The sequence below is a fragment of the Xyrauchen texanus genome, chromosome 37 (genome assembly GCF_025860055.1).
Source record: "Xyrauchen texanus isolate HMW12.3.18 chromosome 37, RBS_HiC_50CHRs, whole genome shotgun sequence".
In the NCBI taxonomy this organism is placed as follows: domain Eukaryota; kingdom Metazoa; phylum Chordata; class Actinopteri; order Cypriniformes; family Catostomidae; genus Xyrauchen; species Xyrauchen texanus.
In genome coordinates, this window is record NC_068312.1 from 470,634 (window position 1) to 487,937 (window position 17,304).

Below are 17,304 nucleotides of genomic sequence, written 5' to 3' on the forward strand. Positions count from 1 at the left end.
TTTTTCTTTAAAAACAAAATAAACTGATTGAAACACGAAAAGCTTAAAGAAAAACATTTCTAAATTATAATTACACTTCAAATAAAACTAAAATATAAATCACAAGAACTAAAAACCATTCCTTTATTTTTAACTACCCAAAGAACTTGTAAAGAAGTTACAAGATTGTTTTGATCACGCGGACTGGGAGATGTTCCGGGCCGCGTCATCAGAGCGTGCGCGAACCAACTGGCTGGTGTTTTTACGGACATTTTCAACCTGTCCCTCTCCCTGTCTGTAGTCCCCATATGCTTCAAAACATCAACCATTGTGCCTGTACCGATGCAAGCCAAAATCACTTGTTTAAATGACTGGCACCCTGTTACTCTGACCCCCATCATCATCAAATGCTTTGAGAGGTTAATCAGAGATCACATCTGCTCTGTGCTGCCCACCTCTCTGGACCCATTGCAGTTTGCCTACCGCAACAACCGCTCCACTGATGATGCCATTGCATCTACACTACACACTGCTCTCTCCCACCTGGAAAAAAGGAACACATATGTGAGAATGCTGTTTGTAGACTACAGCTCAGCATTCAACACCATAGTGCCCTCCAAGCTTGATGAGAAACTCCGGGCTCTGGCCTTGAACAGCTCGCTGTGCAGCTGGATCCTGGACTTCCTGTCAGGCAGACGTCAGGTGGTTAGAATGGGCAGCAACATCTCCTCACTGACCCTCAACACTGGAGCACTGCAGGACTGTGTTCTCAGCCCACTCCTGTATTCACTATACACACATGACTGTGTGGCAACACATAGCACCAATGCCATCATTAATTTGCTGACGATACGACGGTGGTAGGTCTGATCACTGACAATAATGAAACAGCCTACACGCTGGTGTCAGGAGCACAACCTCTCCCTCAATGTCAGTAAGACAAGGAGCTTGTGATGGACTTCAGGAGGAAATACAGAGAACACCGCCCCATCACCATTAATGGAGCACCGGTGGAGAGAGTCAGCGGTTTCAAGATCCTCAGTGTCCACATTACTGAGGAACTCACATGGTCCATCCACACTGAGGCCATTGTGAAGAAGACTCACCAGCGCCTCTTCTTCCTGAGACGGCTGAGGAAGTTTGGAATGAACCACCACATCCTCACACGGTTCTACACCAGTACTGTAGAGAGCATCCTGACTAGCTGCATCACTGCCTGGTACGGCAATAGCACCGCCCACAACTGCAAAGCCCCGCAAAGTGTGGTGCGAACTGCCAGAAACATCATCGGAGGTGAGCTTCCCTCCCTCCAGGACATCTATAACAGGCGGTGTGTGAAAAAAGTTCGGAGGATCATCAGAGACTCCAGCCACCCGAGTCATGGGCTGCTCTCACTGCTACCATCAGGCAGGCGGTATCGCAGCATCAGGACCCGCACCAGCCGACTACATGACAGCTTCTTCCCCCAATCAATCAGACTTTTGAACACTTGATCTCTCACGATCAATAATCAGCACTGCACTTTATTAATCTATTATCTCACACTGGACTGTCAGCATATTCTCCTCAATATACTACTTCATATACATATATATATATATATATATATATTTCATATACTCCTTACTTATTGTATTGTATATTGTGTGTATTGTTTACTGTACATTGTATATAATTATCGTGTTGTGTAAGTATGTGTACATCTGATTTGTAAATTGTGTTGTGTAAGTATGTTGTTTACTGTAATTGGTATATGTCTAGCCACTGTCATGACTGCTATGTTGCTCGGAACTGCACAGAAGAATTTCACCTACTGTTGCACTTGTGTACATGGTAGTGTGACAATAAAGTGATTTGATTATTGATTTGATTATTTGATTAACTCTTAAACTTCTTTCACCAGCAATTGTAAATACAGTAAAAGCATAATTATAATGGCCTCTACAAAGTTTAACACAAATCTCATACATTTTTGATTCCTAAAATGGCTCCAAAAGAGATCATGAGGTCAAGAGGTCATCTCAGGACATAATTTTCCACTATATTTTCAGAAATAAGTTGTGATTTGAGCCTTCTTCACTCTTTCAAAGAATGCGTCTTATCAATTTATTTTCACCGATGAGTGTAAGATTAGTTCAGAACTGAAGACATTCTCCATGCACATACACACAGAGTAACACAAATGACATGTTAATTGTCTTTCAATCCTTTAAAAAGTTTGTAAAATATCATATAATATGGAACACCAATAATAACAGAACATCAACGGTTTTTAATATAGCTATATTCGAATATTAAACACGACTAAATATCAGTAAACAGCTGGACAATAATGAAATGTTCAGCCCAACCTCGGCTGAAAACTTTACAAATGTCAGTCAATGACATTACTGACAAACATGTATGAAGTGTTTTATTATTGTTATGCACATCATGAGGATGATATTTGTACATAAAGCACAGGCTGCTGCTCCTGATACAGTAGTACAGTATGATGACAAATAAAGAACGCTGCAGAGAATGAACTGACAATGTTTTACAAGCAGAAAAGCCTTGTTAAAGAAAACCTCATCAGGGCGTCTGAGCTGCGGGAAATCAAGAAAACATGAACATGATCAAATAATACGAAATAATCACCTTTTTTCAAACGCATCCTATATAATGACATTAAAAATCTATATTAACAACATGAATCTAATATTGACACTTACATCTGCACAGGTGTGGAATAAGCCTTTAATAAAATAATCAATATCTCTAGCATGACGATCTCTTCCCTATACTGATCGAATGCTATTATTTCACTAATTGATTTCAGGCTTTCCTAGGTTTAATAAGATGTTACGTTCACATTCACTTCACCGGAGGCACTCCACCACCGCTGTTGGGCGTTTGTCACAGTGATACTAGCAGTCCTATGCCAGTGCCCAGGGGAGCATACACATCCTCTGCCCTCAGTGGGGACACTTCTGTTTGCATCTTGCTTTGCAATTTAACTGAAAGAAGTGCGAGATGCTCTACAGTTGAGCGGGTAGTTGGGCGCGCAAATTGGTGCACAAGAACATTGCCAGCTGTCAATCAACATCATTGATAACAGCTGCAACTAGTACTCAAAACAATCTCCAGTGCTGCATTGACACTTATTAGAATACACACAAATGAAATCAAGAACTGGAGATATTTCTTCCACATGAAACACTTTCCTGATGAACGTTATTTCAAAAAGGCAACACCTGTCCTGTCTGTCCCACCCATATATGACGCCCTTGGAACAGACCATGGTATAAATATATAAAATACATATAATAAGCTCATATATGTTAATATGTATTAACTATATATTATAATGATTATATACAGGACAAACTCTAACCCTAAACATTATCCCAACATCTGATTGGTCGACTAGAATGTTGTTCCAGAACAAACAAAGCAGTGTTGTATAAAGGATCTATTTGTCATACTTGAGTAAAAGTAAAGATACCATCATGGAAATTGACTTGAGTAAAGTTAAATTAACTCATGAGAAAACGACTTCAGTAAAGGTAACTGATATTACATTTACTTACGTTTCAATAGTACAAGTAAATTGCATAATTTACAGAACAGTTCGTTAAACCCGTGGCAAATTATCTGATTGGTGGTGCATATCATTTACTCACCCTCATGTCATCCCAGATGTGTGTGGCTTTCTTTCTTCTGCTGAACACAAATGAAGATTTTTAGAAGAATATTTCAGCTCTGTAGATCCATACAATGCAAGTGAATGGTTACCAGAACTTTCAAGCTACAAAAAGCACATTAAGGGAGCATAAAGTTATCCATACTAATACAGTGGTTAAATCCATGTCCTCTGAAGAGATTCAGTTGATTTTGGGAGAGAACAAACCGAACTGTAACTCATTTTTCACTGTATACCTTGCCGTTACAATCTCTATGCACGATCATGATTTCGAGCTTGATTTCACTTTCTAGTGCTCGATACGCAGACCCCTATATGGCGCTATAGGGAGTGTAATCGAGCTTGAAATCACGATCGCCAAGGAGTCTGCTAATGTGAAGGTTTAAGGTCGAAAAAGGAGTTATATTTTGGTCTATTCTCACCCAAAACCGTGATCCGTTCAGTAGACATTGATGAAACCACTGCAGTCTTATGGATTACTCTTATGTTGCATTTATGGGCTTGTTTAAGCTTCAAAGTTCTGGCCACCATTCACTTACATTGAATTGACCTACATAAGCAATATCCTTCTGAAAATCTTTTTTTGGTTGTGTTCTGCTGAAAAAAAATGAAAGTCACACATCTTGGATCGAATGAGGGTGAGAAAATTATGAGAGAATTTTCATTTTTAAACGAACTGTCCCTTTAATGGCCCATTCAAGTCACATCAGAATGATCATATTTAAGGGATGAGTGTAAATGAACACCACAGTCAATAAAAATAGGAACATTGAAGGAGGGAGTTAAGTTATATTAGTGCCCACAACAGAGACTGGTGGGGGGTGAGCTCTTTTCATTTGGGCCAATAAGCAACCACCTGACAACCACCTAGAACACCCTGGCAACTGCAAAGCAATGTGCTGAAACACAGAAAACAACTTAGCAACAGCGTAGTAACAACCTGGAAACTACATACTGTAGCAATGCGCCAAAACACATATCAACTTGACAACTGCATAGCAACCGTCCAGAAAAACGTACTTACCACATACTTAAGCAACCACCAGAAAAAACAAATTATGCTTCGGAAAAGAGCATTTGCATCTTCATAAAATATCAAATAAATGTTGTTGGACATTGTCATGAGCGCTGCTAATTATTCATACACATCAGACCTTGTTTAAATGTAAACGTATGTGATTGACTTTATATGAACAGATCTCCTGGAAAGGCGGGAGACTGAACGCACAACTTCATTATTTCACAGCTTTCATAATGTTTAAGCCTGAACTTATCAAATGATTTAGTCTAAATATTTAAAATCATGAACACACATGAGCAGATGACGGAACACATAATCTGGCCCGCTTCGCTTGTGATTCGTGATTCACAAAATGAATCATTCAGACTGCTTTTTGAATCTTTAAGTTCAGTTCTAAAGAATCAACTTAAAAGATTCGACTCGAATTATTCTTTCAACTAATCACACATCGCTATCGTCGATCTGCACACATTTTTACACCTACAGCTGTTCTTTTATTTTACTGTGTTCAGTTGCAAAAGTAACGAAAGGATCTGCAGAAATTTATTGGAGTAAAAGTATCAATTTTCTCTTCAAAATGTAGTGAAGTGAAAGTAAAAGTCCAAAGAAATATTCATACTCAAGTAAAGTACAAATATTAAAACTGTACTTAAGTACAGTAACAAAGTATTTGTAATTCTTTATTATACACCTCTGCAACAAAAGATATAGATCAAGGAACTTGTGAAATCATGAGTGTGTGTGTGTGTGTGTTTAACATGAAGGCCAAAGATCATGTCCTGAATATACAGCAGAACAGGGGAAATCTCCAGAACTGACCGCTGGAGGTCACATAGGAAGTGATGTACATTTCACTAGTTCTTTTAGCTGTGATCCAGAAGTACTGGATGCAAAAGAACCAGAAGGAGACCACACGAACACATCGCGCAACAGAATTGCACTGAATGATCCTCAAGTAAACGAGCAGGTATCAGAAGCATGCACACTCACGGTTTGTTTCCTTTGAGGGCAGCGTGATGCAGCAGGTTAAAGCCACGGTTGTTCTGTTGGGTGAAATCAATGTTGGCCACAACAGTGAGAATCTCGATGATGCTTCTGAAGTCTTTAGCGATGGCGTCATGTAATGGTGTATCTCCATACGAGTCCTGACGACACAACAACATGCACACAAACAATGATCTTCTGAATGCTAAATGTCCAAATGTTATCTAGTAGTGCTGGGTAAAAACAGGGCATCCAGTCATTTTGCTGTTTGAGACTGGGACCTAACCATTACAAACTTACGTTTTGTGCTTCAATCCTTTAGACATGTATAATCACACTTGCTTACATTAAGAGAGGATTATGCAAAAAAAGGACTTTAAGCGGCTCTTCAGCATGAAACCCATCTAAAAGGAGCACATCGCCCGCTTTAACTGACATGCCAAGTTACAACACAAATAAAATATTTTAATAAATAAAAGTCAGTTTTTCCAGTCTGTTGTATTAGTATTTATTAATTTCCCCTTAATAATTTTAGATCAAGTTACATATTTACTTTTTTTTTACATATTGTATTTCAACGGAAACATCAACAGGATAACACTGAATTGCACAGCTTTTCAACACTGCTTTTTATACATTTAAAAGATGCTTATTGGATCAATAAAGGTCAACATTATATTACGTGACAAGGCATTACTTTACGGAGAGCACTAGTCTTGTGTTAAGAACAGCTGGTACAAATAAATTAAGAACTGACTTAAAGTGAGACTTTATCCACAGCTGTTGCAACCCTGTCCTGGATGAGTAGTCAAAAGTAACAATGAGAAATCCCTCACAGTATGTGTAGCTGCTGAAGTGTGTTGTTGTAATAAATGAGTGTAGTGTGCTTCACCTGCAGGTTGATGTCAGCCGAGTGTTCTGTGAGCACTCTCACCACATCGGTGAAGCCCTTATTGACAGCGATGTGCAGAGCTGTACACATGGAGTTATTCAACAGATTCACACTGGCTCCTTTACTGAGTAGCAGACGTGCAATCTCTGTCTGATTCCTACACACACACACGCACGCACGCACACACACACACACACACACACACACATCAGGTAGAACATGTGAGTAAAATGACACAGAACAAATGTAACAGTGTAGCACAGAGAACACAAACATGTTCTTCCTGAAGTTATGAGTAATAAAAAATCAATACAAACTGGCATGAATGATAGATGACAGCGATACATTCAACCGCATGTTCCCCTTCTATCACTCACTCGTCGTTGTGTCGAATGAAGTGAGACAAGGGGTCTTGTGCTTTTTACATGACAGTTTTGTTTATAGTAGAGGTTTATCATCAGAAACGTCATGGTTACTGTTGTAACCTCCGTTCCCTGATGTAGTGACACAAGGGGTCTTTCTTGGGAGCCTTGCGTACCTCTGAACTTGAGAAAAGGCCAATGAGAAATTGGCAGACAGAATTTGCATGTCCCGTCCCTGGACATACGGGTATAAATGGAAGCCAGTCAGATTTTTTTCTTCTGAGCCGAGCGGTTGTGCAGCAGCAAGCTGATTCTCACTACTGTTCCACTCACCTCTGTTGGCGAAGCACTGCTGTTGGATCCTACGGTGCATTTCCAGCTGCTTTCTCCTTCTCTGCATGCTATGCAGTCCACCCCCATGGGCGCTACAACAGTGCTTCTCTCTAAAAGAGTGTTCCTCCTAAAGACTTTTGTTTTCTCTAAAAGAGTTTACACAAAGAGCAATACACAAGCAGGCATTGAACGTCCTATTCAGGAGGCATCTTCTTAAAGATGCCCTTCTGCCTCTGTGTAGTTCCTGGATGTGGTCGATATCTCTCCAAGACTGACGGTCATAGTCCTCTGCCTCGTGTGCCTGGGTAGCGATCACACTGAGGCAGCATTTGTGGATGGTTCATGTACTCACTGCGAGAACATGACCATGGCAGCATTGCGGTCGCGGCTTTCATTCCTCAAGGTGAATGCCACTTTAGCCACCCCCCGTGTCGCTCCTTCTTCAACCCGCCCTGCATGCCATGGCTCTCCTGCAGGTCCACCAAGCCAAGGCACTCAAAGAACTGCACCTGGCTAGTCCTGAGCCCAATGTGCTGCAGGAACCGACCTTGCTCTCAGAGCCACGAAGGTCACAGCGCGGGCACTCGGGCGGGCGATGGCCACCCTCGTGGTCCAGGAACGCCACCTCTGGCTGAACATGGTCGATATGCGTGACGTTGACAAGACACACTTTCTCAACGCCCTCATCTCCCAAATTAGCTTCTTCAGGAGACACCGTCAACGACTTTGCCCATCAGTTTTTGGCGGTGAAAAAGCAGACGGAGGCCATTTCTCACATCATGCTGTGGCGCCGCCCCCAGCGCACCCCGTGCTCCGTCTGCCCACCGAGGGCGTCCCCCTGTGGCCAAACCACAAGCAGCTCCGCCTCAACCTGGGCCCAGCTCTCAGCCCAGCGTCAAAGCGCCCCACAGGTGGCGTACGCCCCCCGTCTCCAGGACCTCTTCCAGGACCCAGAAAGCTCCTAAGCGCTCCTGAGACGGAAGACCCGGGCAGTCAGATGTTCGCTCCGGAGCTGGTACAAAGAACCATTCATTCCCCGGTGGAGGGCCGGGAGGAAAATCCTTATTTTCCTTTGCTGTACCCACATTCTTAATAAAAGAGCGATTTCCTCACTCCCTGGGTGCCATTCTCACAGTGCCCCGGCTCCAAAATCCTACAGATTTCCAGGACCTCTTTCTCAGTCTCTAATCCGCCCCCTGCCGGGTGTGCGGAGGTAGGTAAGTTCTTTGAGTCTTTTCTCAGCACCCAAGCCTCAGGATGCGCTTTTGCCTCCAGACGCACTATTACTATATGCACTATTCCCTGATAGAGGGAACGAGACGTTGTGTCCCCTTTGCCATGAAACTAGACCAACCACTGTGATTGTCTGTACCTTACTCTCGGCTCCTCAGTGCAAAAATCTGACTGACAGACGCAAGCCCGCTTCCCTTTATAACCGTATGACCGGGGGCAGGACATGCAAATTCTGTCTGCCAATTTCTCATTGGCCTTTTCTCATGTTCAGAGGTACGTGAGGCTCCCAAGAAAGACCCCTTGTGTCACTACATTCGACACAACGTCTTGTTCCCTCCATCAGGGAAAGGAGGTTACAACAGTAACCATGACGTTTCTGATGATAAACCTCTACTATAAACAAAACTGTCATGTAAAAAGGTTCATAACATTACAAACTATAGGAACATTAAACTTGTACTTTATTATCAAGAGTGTTGAAGAAGCTACTTTAAAACTGTTCTCAAGCTCCTCATGACATTTAGTCAAATTACTCTTTTTAAAGACTAGTGAGTGACACTACAAGATATTAACAAAAAGTAGCTTCAGCTCAGTTCTGATAGCAGAATTGATTTAAATCCATCTTATGCATTCATATCAATCAAATCCTCCTGTCAGAGCATTCTCTGGTGGCTAAACTTATTTTAGGGAATTTTATAGATGGAGCCCTGCACCAGTTTTTCTCCCAGTGTAATGATATGCCTTCAACGTTGAAATGCTAATTATCTTAAAGCGTGTAAGTATGCAACTTTTTGGTGTTAAATATGCAGAGATATCTGTAAGTCATTTGTAGGTTGATTTCCTGGAAAACTGTAAACACTGTGTCACTGTGGAGCAATTCAAAATCCTCTGTTTGATTAGAGCGGCCCGTCCGGCCCAACACAACAACGTTGACTCATCCAATGGCGTGAGTTGGGGGCGGGACCATCTGTTTGGTCGATCAACTGCAGATGGGGTGTATTCGAGAAAGCTGTTTGAAAACATTGTTTATTTTAGCAATTCTATTCAGTGACACAAATGGTGCAGAAATGACCAGGATTCCCACTCTTTAAAATATTTAGTATTCATGATGAATATTGTGGTTATTTCTGAATTCCATATTTGAGAATTGAATAACATTTTATTATAAAAATAGTGTGTAGTGAAATGAAAAAGGATTATTTTAATTCATTTCATTTTCAATATAACGTTGCATTGTTTTTATCAAATGAAGTGTTTTGTTTTTTTTGTAAATCATATATTGGTGCTTTGTTGTTCAATGATTTATAGACAAAAAGAAGAATTTTCCATATGTCCAGATGCTCAGTGTCGTCAATCCATGTTTAAAAGATAATCCAGCTGTCTAGATCAAAGTGATGCTGTACAGTTCCGGCAGGATGTGTTAAATAAGGTGATCTGTGGCATCCTCCACTATACAGTGCTCAGAATCAGACCACAAGATCAGAATTGCACATGCAAGTTGCACTCAGCAGCGATTTCGTTGCCTGATCTGCATAATTTCATTGGGCGCTAAACCAGCGCAGAGATTGTGTGCAAAAAATGGCGCTTTTATCGCCTGCAATTCATTAGTTTTCTTAGTGAATCTGCCCCTCAGTGTTCTCCAGGATTCATGCCAGATGAGCAGATGGAAAAATGGTGTTTGTTGAAAATATAAGTGAACTTATAAATCAAGTCAAAATTAAAATTCTGTCAGAAGAAAATAATAATTTTCTCAAAACATGCTGCACTGGTGCCCTACAAAATGAGTGTGCTCAGGGTGTTTTCTCATAAAAGAAGAAGCGTGCGTGCTCACCCAAAGGCGGTGTAGTGTAGTGCGGCATCTCCATCCTCATCTTTAGCTTCAATGCTGCTGTTGGCCTGCAGGAGTACCTTCACCACCTCCACGTGACCCTGATGAGCGGCCACCTGCAGAGCCGTCTTCCCCTGGTTCTTTATATCAACCTAAACACAGACACACACACACATCACCTCATGTATCTCCACCACATGTCCACATCAGCTTTGGTTAGCGAGTGACAGTGCAGATGCTGCTGTTGAAGGTTTTTAATGATTTACTGTGGATGTCATCAGTGGCGGATCACATTACAGAGTTCTCTCTCGCACAACTGTCAGACGTACACTTCTTACGCTAAATTTAGTTCATTTCAATTGTATTTGTCACGTTCCCGTTGTCTGCCCTGTGTTCTGTGTCACTAGTCTATTGTCTAAACTACACTTCCCAGGATCCCCGGCCCTAATCACTGCCAGCCCTGTGTCATTGTGCTCACCTGATTGTAGTTTGTCTTCATCATGTCTCCAGTGTATTTAAACCCTGTTTGTTCTCCATTCCCCTGTCGATCGTTGAATGATGTTTTATGTTTGTGGATGCCTGTCTCCGTGCTATTCCTGGTCTGTGTTCCCTGCCCGAGTTCTTTGTTCAAGTTATTTTCCCCATTGAGGGTTTTCCTTTGTTTATTTGTTTGTTCATTTAATAAAAGTAAACTGCATTTGGATCCGCACCTTCTCGTCTGCCTTTCACTGCCCTCATTCGTAACAGAACGATCGACCCATCATGGATCCAGCGGTTTTGCGGGCAAGCTGCCGTCTGCTCAGCCTCATGCAGGGAAACCATCCGGTGGAGGATTACACCCACGATTTCCTCGCGATTGCGGATGCCACTGACTTCCCTGACTCTGACCTGGCGGCGTTTTATCGGGCCAACCTGAGTTGTGCGCTCCAGGAACGGTTGCCACCGACGACGCGCGGCTGGACGCTCCTCGACGTCATTGAGGAGACCCTGCTGATCTGCGCTTCGCCGTTCACTGTGGGCGTCATTGAGGAGAACCCTCCCACAGTGGTGACCCTCCATTCGCCCGTGGTTCGTTCTTTCACGCCTGTCAATGAGCCAGCGCGCCCTCTTCGTCTGCCCGAGGAGGAAGAGAGGACAGGCTTCCGCCTCCCGGCCACGCCTGCCCGGTCTGTGAGCCAGACCCCTCGCCTGTCACCGTGAGCGAGCCAGAGCCTACGCATGTCACGGTGAGCGAGCCAGCGCCCACGCCTTCCACGGTGAGCGAGCCAGCGCCCACGCCTTCCACAGTGAGCGAGCCAGCGCCCACGCCTTCCTCGGTGAGCGAGCCAGCGCCCACGCACATCACCGTGAGCGAGCCAGAGCCCACGCACATCACCGTGAGCGAGCCAGAGTCCACGCACAGCACGGTGAGCGAGCCTGAAGCCATGACAGTCCCTGAGCCAGTGCCTGTAGCCTCGACCGTCCCTGAGCCAGTGCCTGTAGCCTCGACCGTCCCTGAGCCAGCGCCTGTAGCCTCGACCGTCCCTGAGCCAGCGCCTGTAGCCTTGACCGTCCCTGAGCCAGCGCCTGTAGCCTCGACCGTCCCTGAGCCAGCGCCTGTAGCCTCGACCGTCCCTGAGCCAGCGCCTGTAGCCTCGACCGTCCCTGAGCCAGCGCCTGTAGCCTCGACCGTCCCTGAGCCAGCGCCTGAAGCCTCGACCGTCCAAGAGCCAGCGCCTGAAGCCTCGACCGTCCAAGAGCCAGCGCCAGTAGCCATGACCGTCCAAGAGCCGGTGCCAGTAGCCATGACCGTCCAAGAGCCAGCACCCCCCGAGCTTTCCAGAGCTCCGCCTTCCGAGCCTCCCAGAGCTCCTCCCGAGCTTCCCAGGGCTCCGCCCCTCGAGCCTTCCAGGGCTCCGCCTCTCAAGTCTCTCGAGCATGCCAGGGCTCCGCCTCTCAAGTCTCTCGAGCCTCCTAGGGCTCCGCATTCCGAGCTTTCCAGAGCTCCTCCCGAGCTTCCCAGGGCTCCGCCCCTCGAGCCTTCCAGGGCTCCGCCTCTCAAGTCTCTCGAGCCTCCTAGGCTCCGCCTCCCGAGCTTTCCAGAGCTCCGCCTTCCGAGCCTCCCAGAGCTCCTCCCGAGCTTCCCAGGGCTCCGCCCCTCGAGCCTTCCAGGGCTCCGCCTCTCAAGTCTCTCGAGCATGCCAGGGCTCTGCCTCTCAAGTCTCTCGAGCATGCCAGGGCTCCGCCTCTCAAGTCTCTCGAGCATGCCAGGGCTCCGCCTCTCAAGCCTCCTATGGCGCCACCTCCCACGGCGCAGCCTCCCTCAGCTCCGCCTCCTGAGCTTCCAGAGCCTCCCTCAGCTCTGCCTCCTGGGCTTCCAGAGCCTCCCTCAGCTCCGCCTCCTGAGCTTCCAGAGCCTCCCTCGGCTCCGCCTCCTGAGCTTCCAGAGCCTCCCTCGGCTCCACCTCCTGAGCCTTCCAGGGCTCCGCCTCTAGAGCCTCCTACGGCGCCACCTCCCTCGGCTCCACCTCCTGAGCCTTCCAGGGCTCCGCCTCTAGAGCCTCCTACGGCGCCTCCTCCCTCGGCTCCGCTTCCAGAGCCTTCCAGGCCTCCGCCTCTAGAGCCTCCTACGGTGCCACCTCCATCGGCTCCACCTCCTGAGCCTTCCAGGGCTCCGCCTCTAGAGCCTCCTACGGCGCCTCCTCCCTCGGCTCCGCCTCCGGAGCCTTCTACGATGTGGTCTCTTGAGCAGCCCACGGCTCCGCCTACCTCGGCTCCGCCCTCTGAGTTCCCCATGGCTGTGGTTCTGAGGCCGCCTCCCAGGCCACCTGATCCAGTCCTCTTGTGGCCCCCTTGGACTGCCTGTCTGCCCCCTGTGCCTCCTTGGACTGCCTGTCTGCCCCCTGAGCCTCCTTGGACTGCCTCTCTTCCCCCTGTGCCTCCTTGGACTGCCTCTCTGCCCCCTTTGCCTCCTTGGACTGCCTGTCTGCCCCTGTGCCTCCTTGGACTGCCTGTCTGCCTTTTGTGCCCCTTGGTCTGTCGGTTTGCCCCCTGTGCTCCCTTGGTCTGTCTGTTTGCCCCTTGTGCTCCCCGGGTCTGTCTGTTTGCCCCCCTCCCCTTGGATGATTTTTTTGTTTTTGGAGTTAGGAGCGTCTGGAAGCCGCTCATTTGAGGGGGGGCTATGTCACGTTCCCGTTGTCTGCCCTGTGTTCTGTGTCACTAGTCTATTGTCTAAACTACACTTCCCAGGATCCCCGGCCCTAATCACTGCCAGACCTGTGTCATTGTGCTCACCTGATTGTAGTTTGTCTTCATCATGTCTCCAGTGTATTTAAACCCTGTTTGTTCTCCATTCCCCTGTCGATCGTTGAATGATGTTTTATGTTTGTGGATGCCTGTCTCCATGCTATTCCTGGTCTGTGTTCCCTGCCCGAGTTCTTTGTTCAAGTTATTTTCCCCATTGAGGGTTTTCCTTTGTTTATTTGTTTGTTCATTTAATAAAAGTAAACTGCATTTGGATCCGCACCTTCTCGTCTGCCTTTCACTGCCCTCATTCGTAACAGTATTCATATTGCTGATAAAACAAAACCACTTAATGGATATATATTAAAGCCTACAAAGTCTGTCTCTCTGTATATATAAACTCTGTATCTATATATGATTAAAAGTGGTCATGAAATAAAAAATGTTTTGGTATAATTGTATTACCTTCCCTGAGGTCCACTGATAATGTCAGTTAAGTTTTTAAAACTGGCATATAACCCTAATTCTGAAAAAGTTGGGACAGTGTGAAAAATGTTAATAAAAACAAAAATGAATGATGTGTAAATTATATTCAAACTTTGCTTTATTTAAAGCACTGCAACTACACATGATATGATGCGTTACCTTGTGAATAACATTGTTTTTTAAATGTACAGTAATTTCATCACCATTTCTTCTAATTACACTAATTAAAATGGTAAATTTGAGCACTGAAGACACAAGTTTGTTAAGTTAGAAAGCAGAATCTTCCCTCATTCATCCATTAAGCAGGTCTTCATCTGTGCAGTTGTACGGGGTCTTTGTTGCTGTATTGTGCCCTTCATAATGCACCACGCAGTCTCAATTCGAGACAGGTCATGACTGCAGCCAATCTAACACCAACACTCTCTGCTTATTCGGCCAGTATGTGGTTTGAAGTTGACTTGTTGAAAACTCCGGGACATCTCTGGAAAAGACGGTGCTGGATGGCAGTATATGTTGCTCCAAAATGTTTATATATATCTGTCTGCATTAATGGTGCACTCAAAGATGTGCAAGTTACCCATGCCATGGGCACTGACACACCCCTGGCCCATACAGACACTGGCTTTTGGACCTGACGCTAATAACAGCTTGGATGGCCCTTTTCTTCTTTGGCCCGCATAACACGACGGCTGTGATTTTCATAAACTTTTTGAAATGTGGACTCTTCTGACCAAATAACACAGTTTCATTGTTCTACTTTCCAACTCAGATGAGCCCAGAGAAGTCGCCAGCGCTTCTGGACAGTGATGATGTATTGCTTCTCCTTTATATAGTGAAGTCTTAATTTGCATCTGTGTGAATGGTGTTGATTAACAAAGGTTTACTAAAGTATTCCCAAGCCCATGTTCATGATATCCATTACAGTTGAATTATGTTTTTTAAGACAGTGATGTCTAAGGGATTAGAGATCACACACATTCAGAAGTGGTTTTCGTCTTGCCCTTTACACACCGAGATTTGACCAGATTTCTTGAATCTTTTAACTATAATGTTGCAATGTAGAGGGGGAAATGCTTAAAATCCTTCCAATTTGTCTTTGGGGAACATTGTCATCAAGTTACTGGATTATTTGCTGAAGCATCTGTTGGCAAATTGACAAGTCTTGAATGATCCTTGCTCTTGAAGGATTAGGCTGTTTTTGGAGGCTCCTTATATACTATTACATGATTACCTCACAGGTTTAACATCTCCTGTTTCACATCGTCTTGTTATTTCAACTCGTCAAATTGTTATTAGTCTTAAATTGCCCCGGTCTCAACTTTTTGGGAATTGGGGTTGCAGTTTAGTAATAAATTATCATTTCCCACCCTGTTTCTGGCCCTCTGTCTGAAACTGTTAGGAATTCCTTGTCTTGTTTCACTGTTGCCCTCTGTCTGCCATTTTTGTCACCTTTGCATTCCTTAGTTTTCACTTTTGTCCCTTGTGTAGCCGCTTAGTCTCTTTGTTAGCCTTCGTGTTCACTTGTCATTGTTAAAGAACTACACTTCCCAGAATCCACCTGCCATCATCACTGCCATTTTGTTCATTGTTCTCTCCTGTGTCTTATTCAGTCATCACTCACTGTGTATTTAAGCCCTGCTTTTTGTTCACTCCTTGTCGTTCGTTGAATGTTGTTAGCCTGGTGTGTGTTCCCTGCCCGTGTTTTCTATGTTATGTTTATTTCCCCATTGAGGGTTTTCCTTTGTGTTTTGCCTGTTTGTTTATGTAATAAAGTTGAACTGCAACTGCATCCGCATCTCCTCGTCTGCCTTCGCTGCTCGTTCATAACAGAAACGCTCATTTTTGGCCTCAGCATCTCCTTTAAATTTAAATGTAAACAACCACTGTTCTGATTGGCTAACATCGTGCAGACATACAACCTCAAATACAACCATATTTTAAACTCAATCGGAAGAGAATAAATATACTTTTCACAACATTATAAAACTAAATTTCAGGGTTTACACATAACGTACATCCATCACACTGTATCCGAATATTAACTCTCTGGGGTCGACGGACACGCCGTTGCGCCCTGCTGGATTTTTCTGTCATTACAGCAGAAACAACATCAAATACTCAGTCATCTTGGGGCATACAGATAAGTGTAAGACATCATTAGAAACTATAAAGGGTCTACTTTTATTTGTGTACACTCACAATAACAACAAAATCTTGTGCTTTTGAAAAATAAAGAACATAAAAAGGGTGAGTTTTCAGCAGTCTCAGTGTTCACAAGCATATTTCAGAAACACGTCACAAAAATGAACTGAAACTGCGAATACTTATTACACAAACATGAAAAATATGTCTAAAGAAAGCTTTAAATGTCTACTTTTTAATAAAACAATTCAAATGTAAAACAAATATTCTCCTGCAATGCAATCTGTTTCTGGGAGTGGTGGTGGCGTAGTGGCTAATGCACAGGGCTGTTAATCAGAAGGTTGATGGTTCGAAACTCAAGGCCACCACCATTGTGTCCTTGAGCAAGGCACTTAACTCCAGGTTGCTCCGGAGGGGATTGTCCCTGTAATAAGTGCACTGTAAGTCGCTTTGGATAAAAGCATCTGCCAAATGCATAAATGTAATGTAAATGTAAATGTTTGAAACAAAGCGATGTACAGTTTCTCCTGGCTCAGCTAATTATCATGGGCAGAGCGCGACATTCATATGCTAATGTGCTGAGACGATCAATGCAAATGGTGAACACTCCTGACTGTGCCTTAAAAACAAAGTCATTCACTTTTCTGTGCGTTTGAAAGACAGCACGATACACAAGTAAGAAAACTCCTGGATAGTGACGAAGATTTAACATTTTCCTCAGAAGAAGAGCGGGACTCAGATGAACGTTTGTATTTTGAAGAGAGACTTGATCCAGTCGAGGATACAATTTCGGAGAAGTAAGTAATTTAGTTTTCATTAGTTGACATGCTATTTTATATAAACATGTACATATTTTACTAGTGGGACTGTTTCCAGACTTGCCAGCCAGGGTTCAGAGTATTGACATTTGAAATATGTCCTAATAAGCAAGTTTTAGTTACATTTAAATGCTGTTTCGGCTAAAGCAGATATTTAAATTGTATCTAATATGATATAAAAATAATATGAATGTTTAGATTATATTTTATCTAGTGTTTATGCTGCCTCATTATCATCAACAAAGCTTCTGCTTGCAAATATGTGTTCAGGTTAAATGAGTAAAATGCACTTTAAATATGCCCATATTAGAAAATCAGCATA

At 44.2% G+C, this 17,304-nt stretch overlaps 1 protein-coding gene across 1 annotated transcript in view; it reads right to left on the minus strand.

Annotated features, from left to right (window-relative positions):
* The window catches only part of LOC127630610 (E3 ubiquitin-protein ligase MIB2-like), a 242,287-nt gene that overhangs the window by 106,191 nt on the left and 118,792 nt on the right, over positions 1 to 17,304 (minus strand). The window contains exons 11-13 of the mRNA XM_052108221.1: positions 10,318 to 10,466; positions 6,559 to 6,715; positions 5,673 to 5,827 (exon numbers count right to left, since the gene is read on the minus strand). Of these exons, the coding sequence (XP_051964181.1) occupies positions 5,673 to 5,827; positions 6,559 to 6,715; positions 10,318 to 10,466 (461 nt within the window). The remainder of the gene's footprint in view (positions 1 to 5,672; positions 5,828 to 6,558; positions 6,716 to 10,317; positions 10,467 to 17,304) is intronic.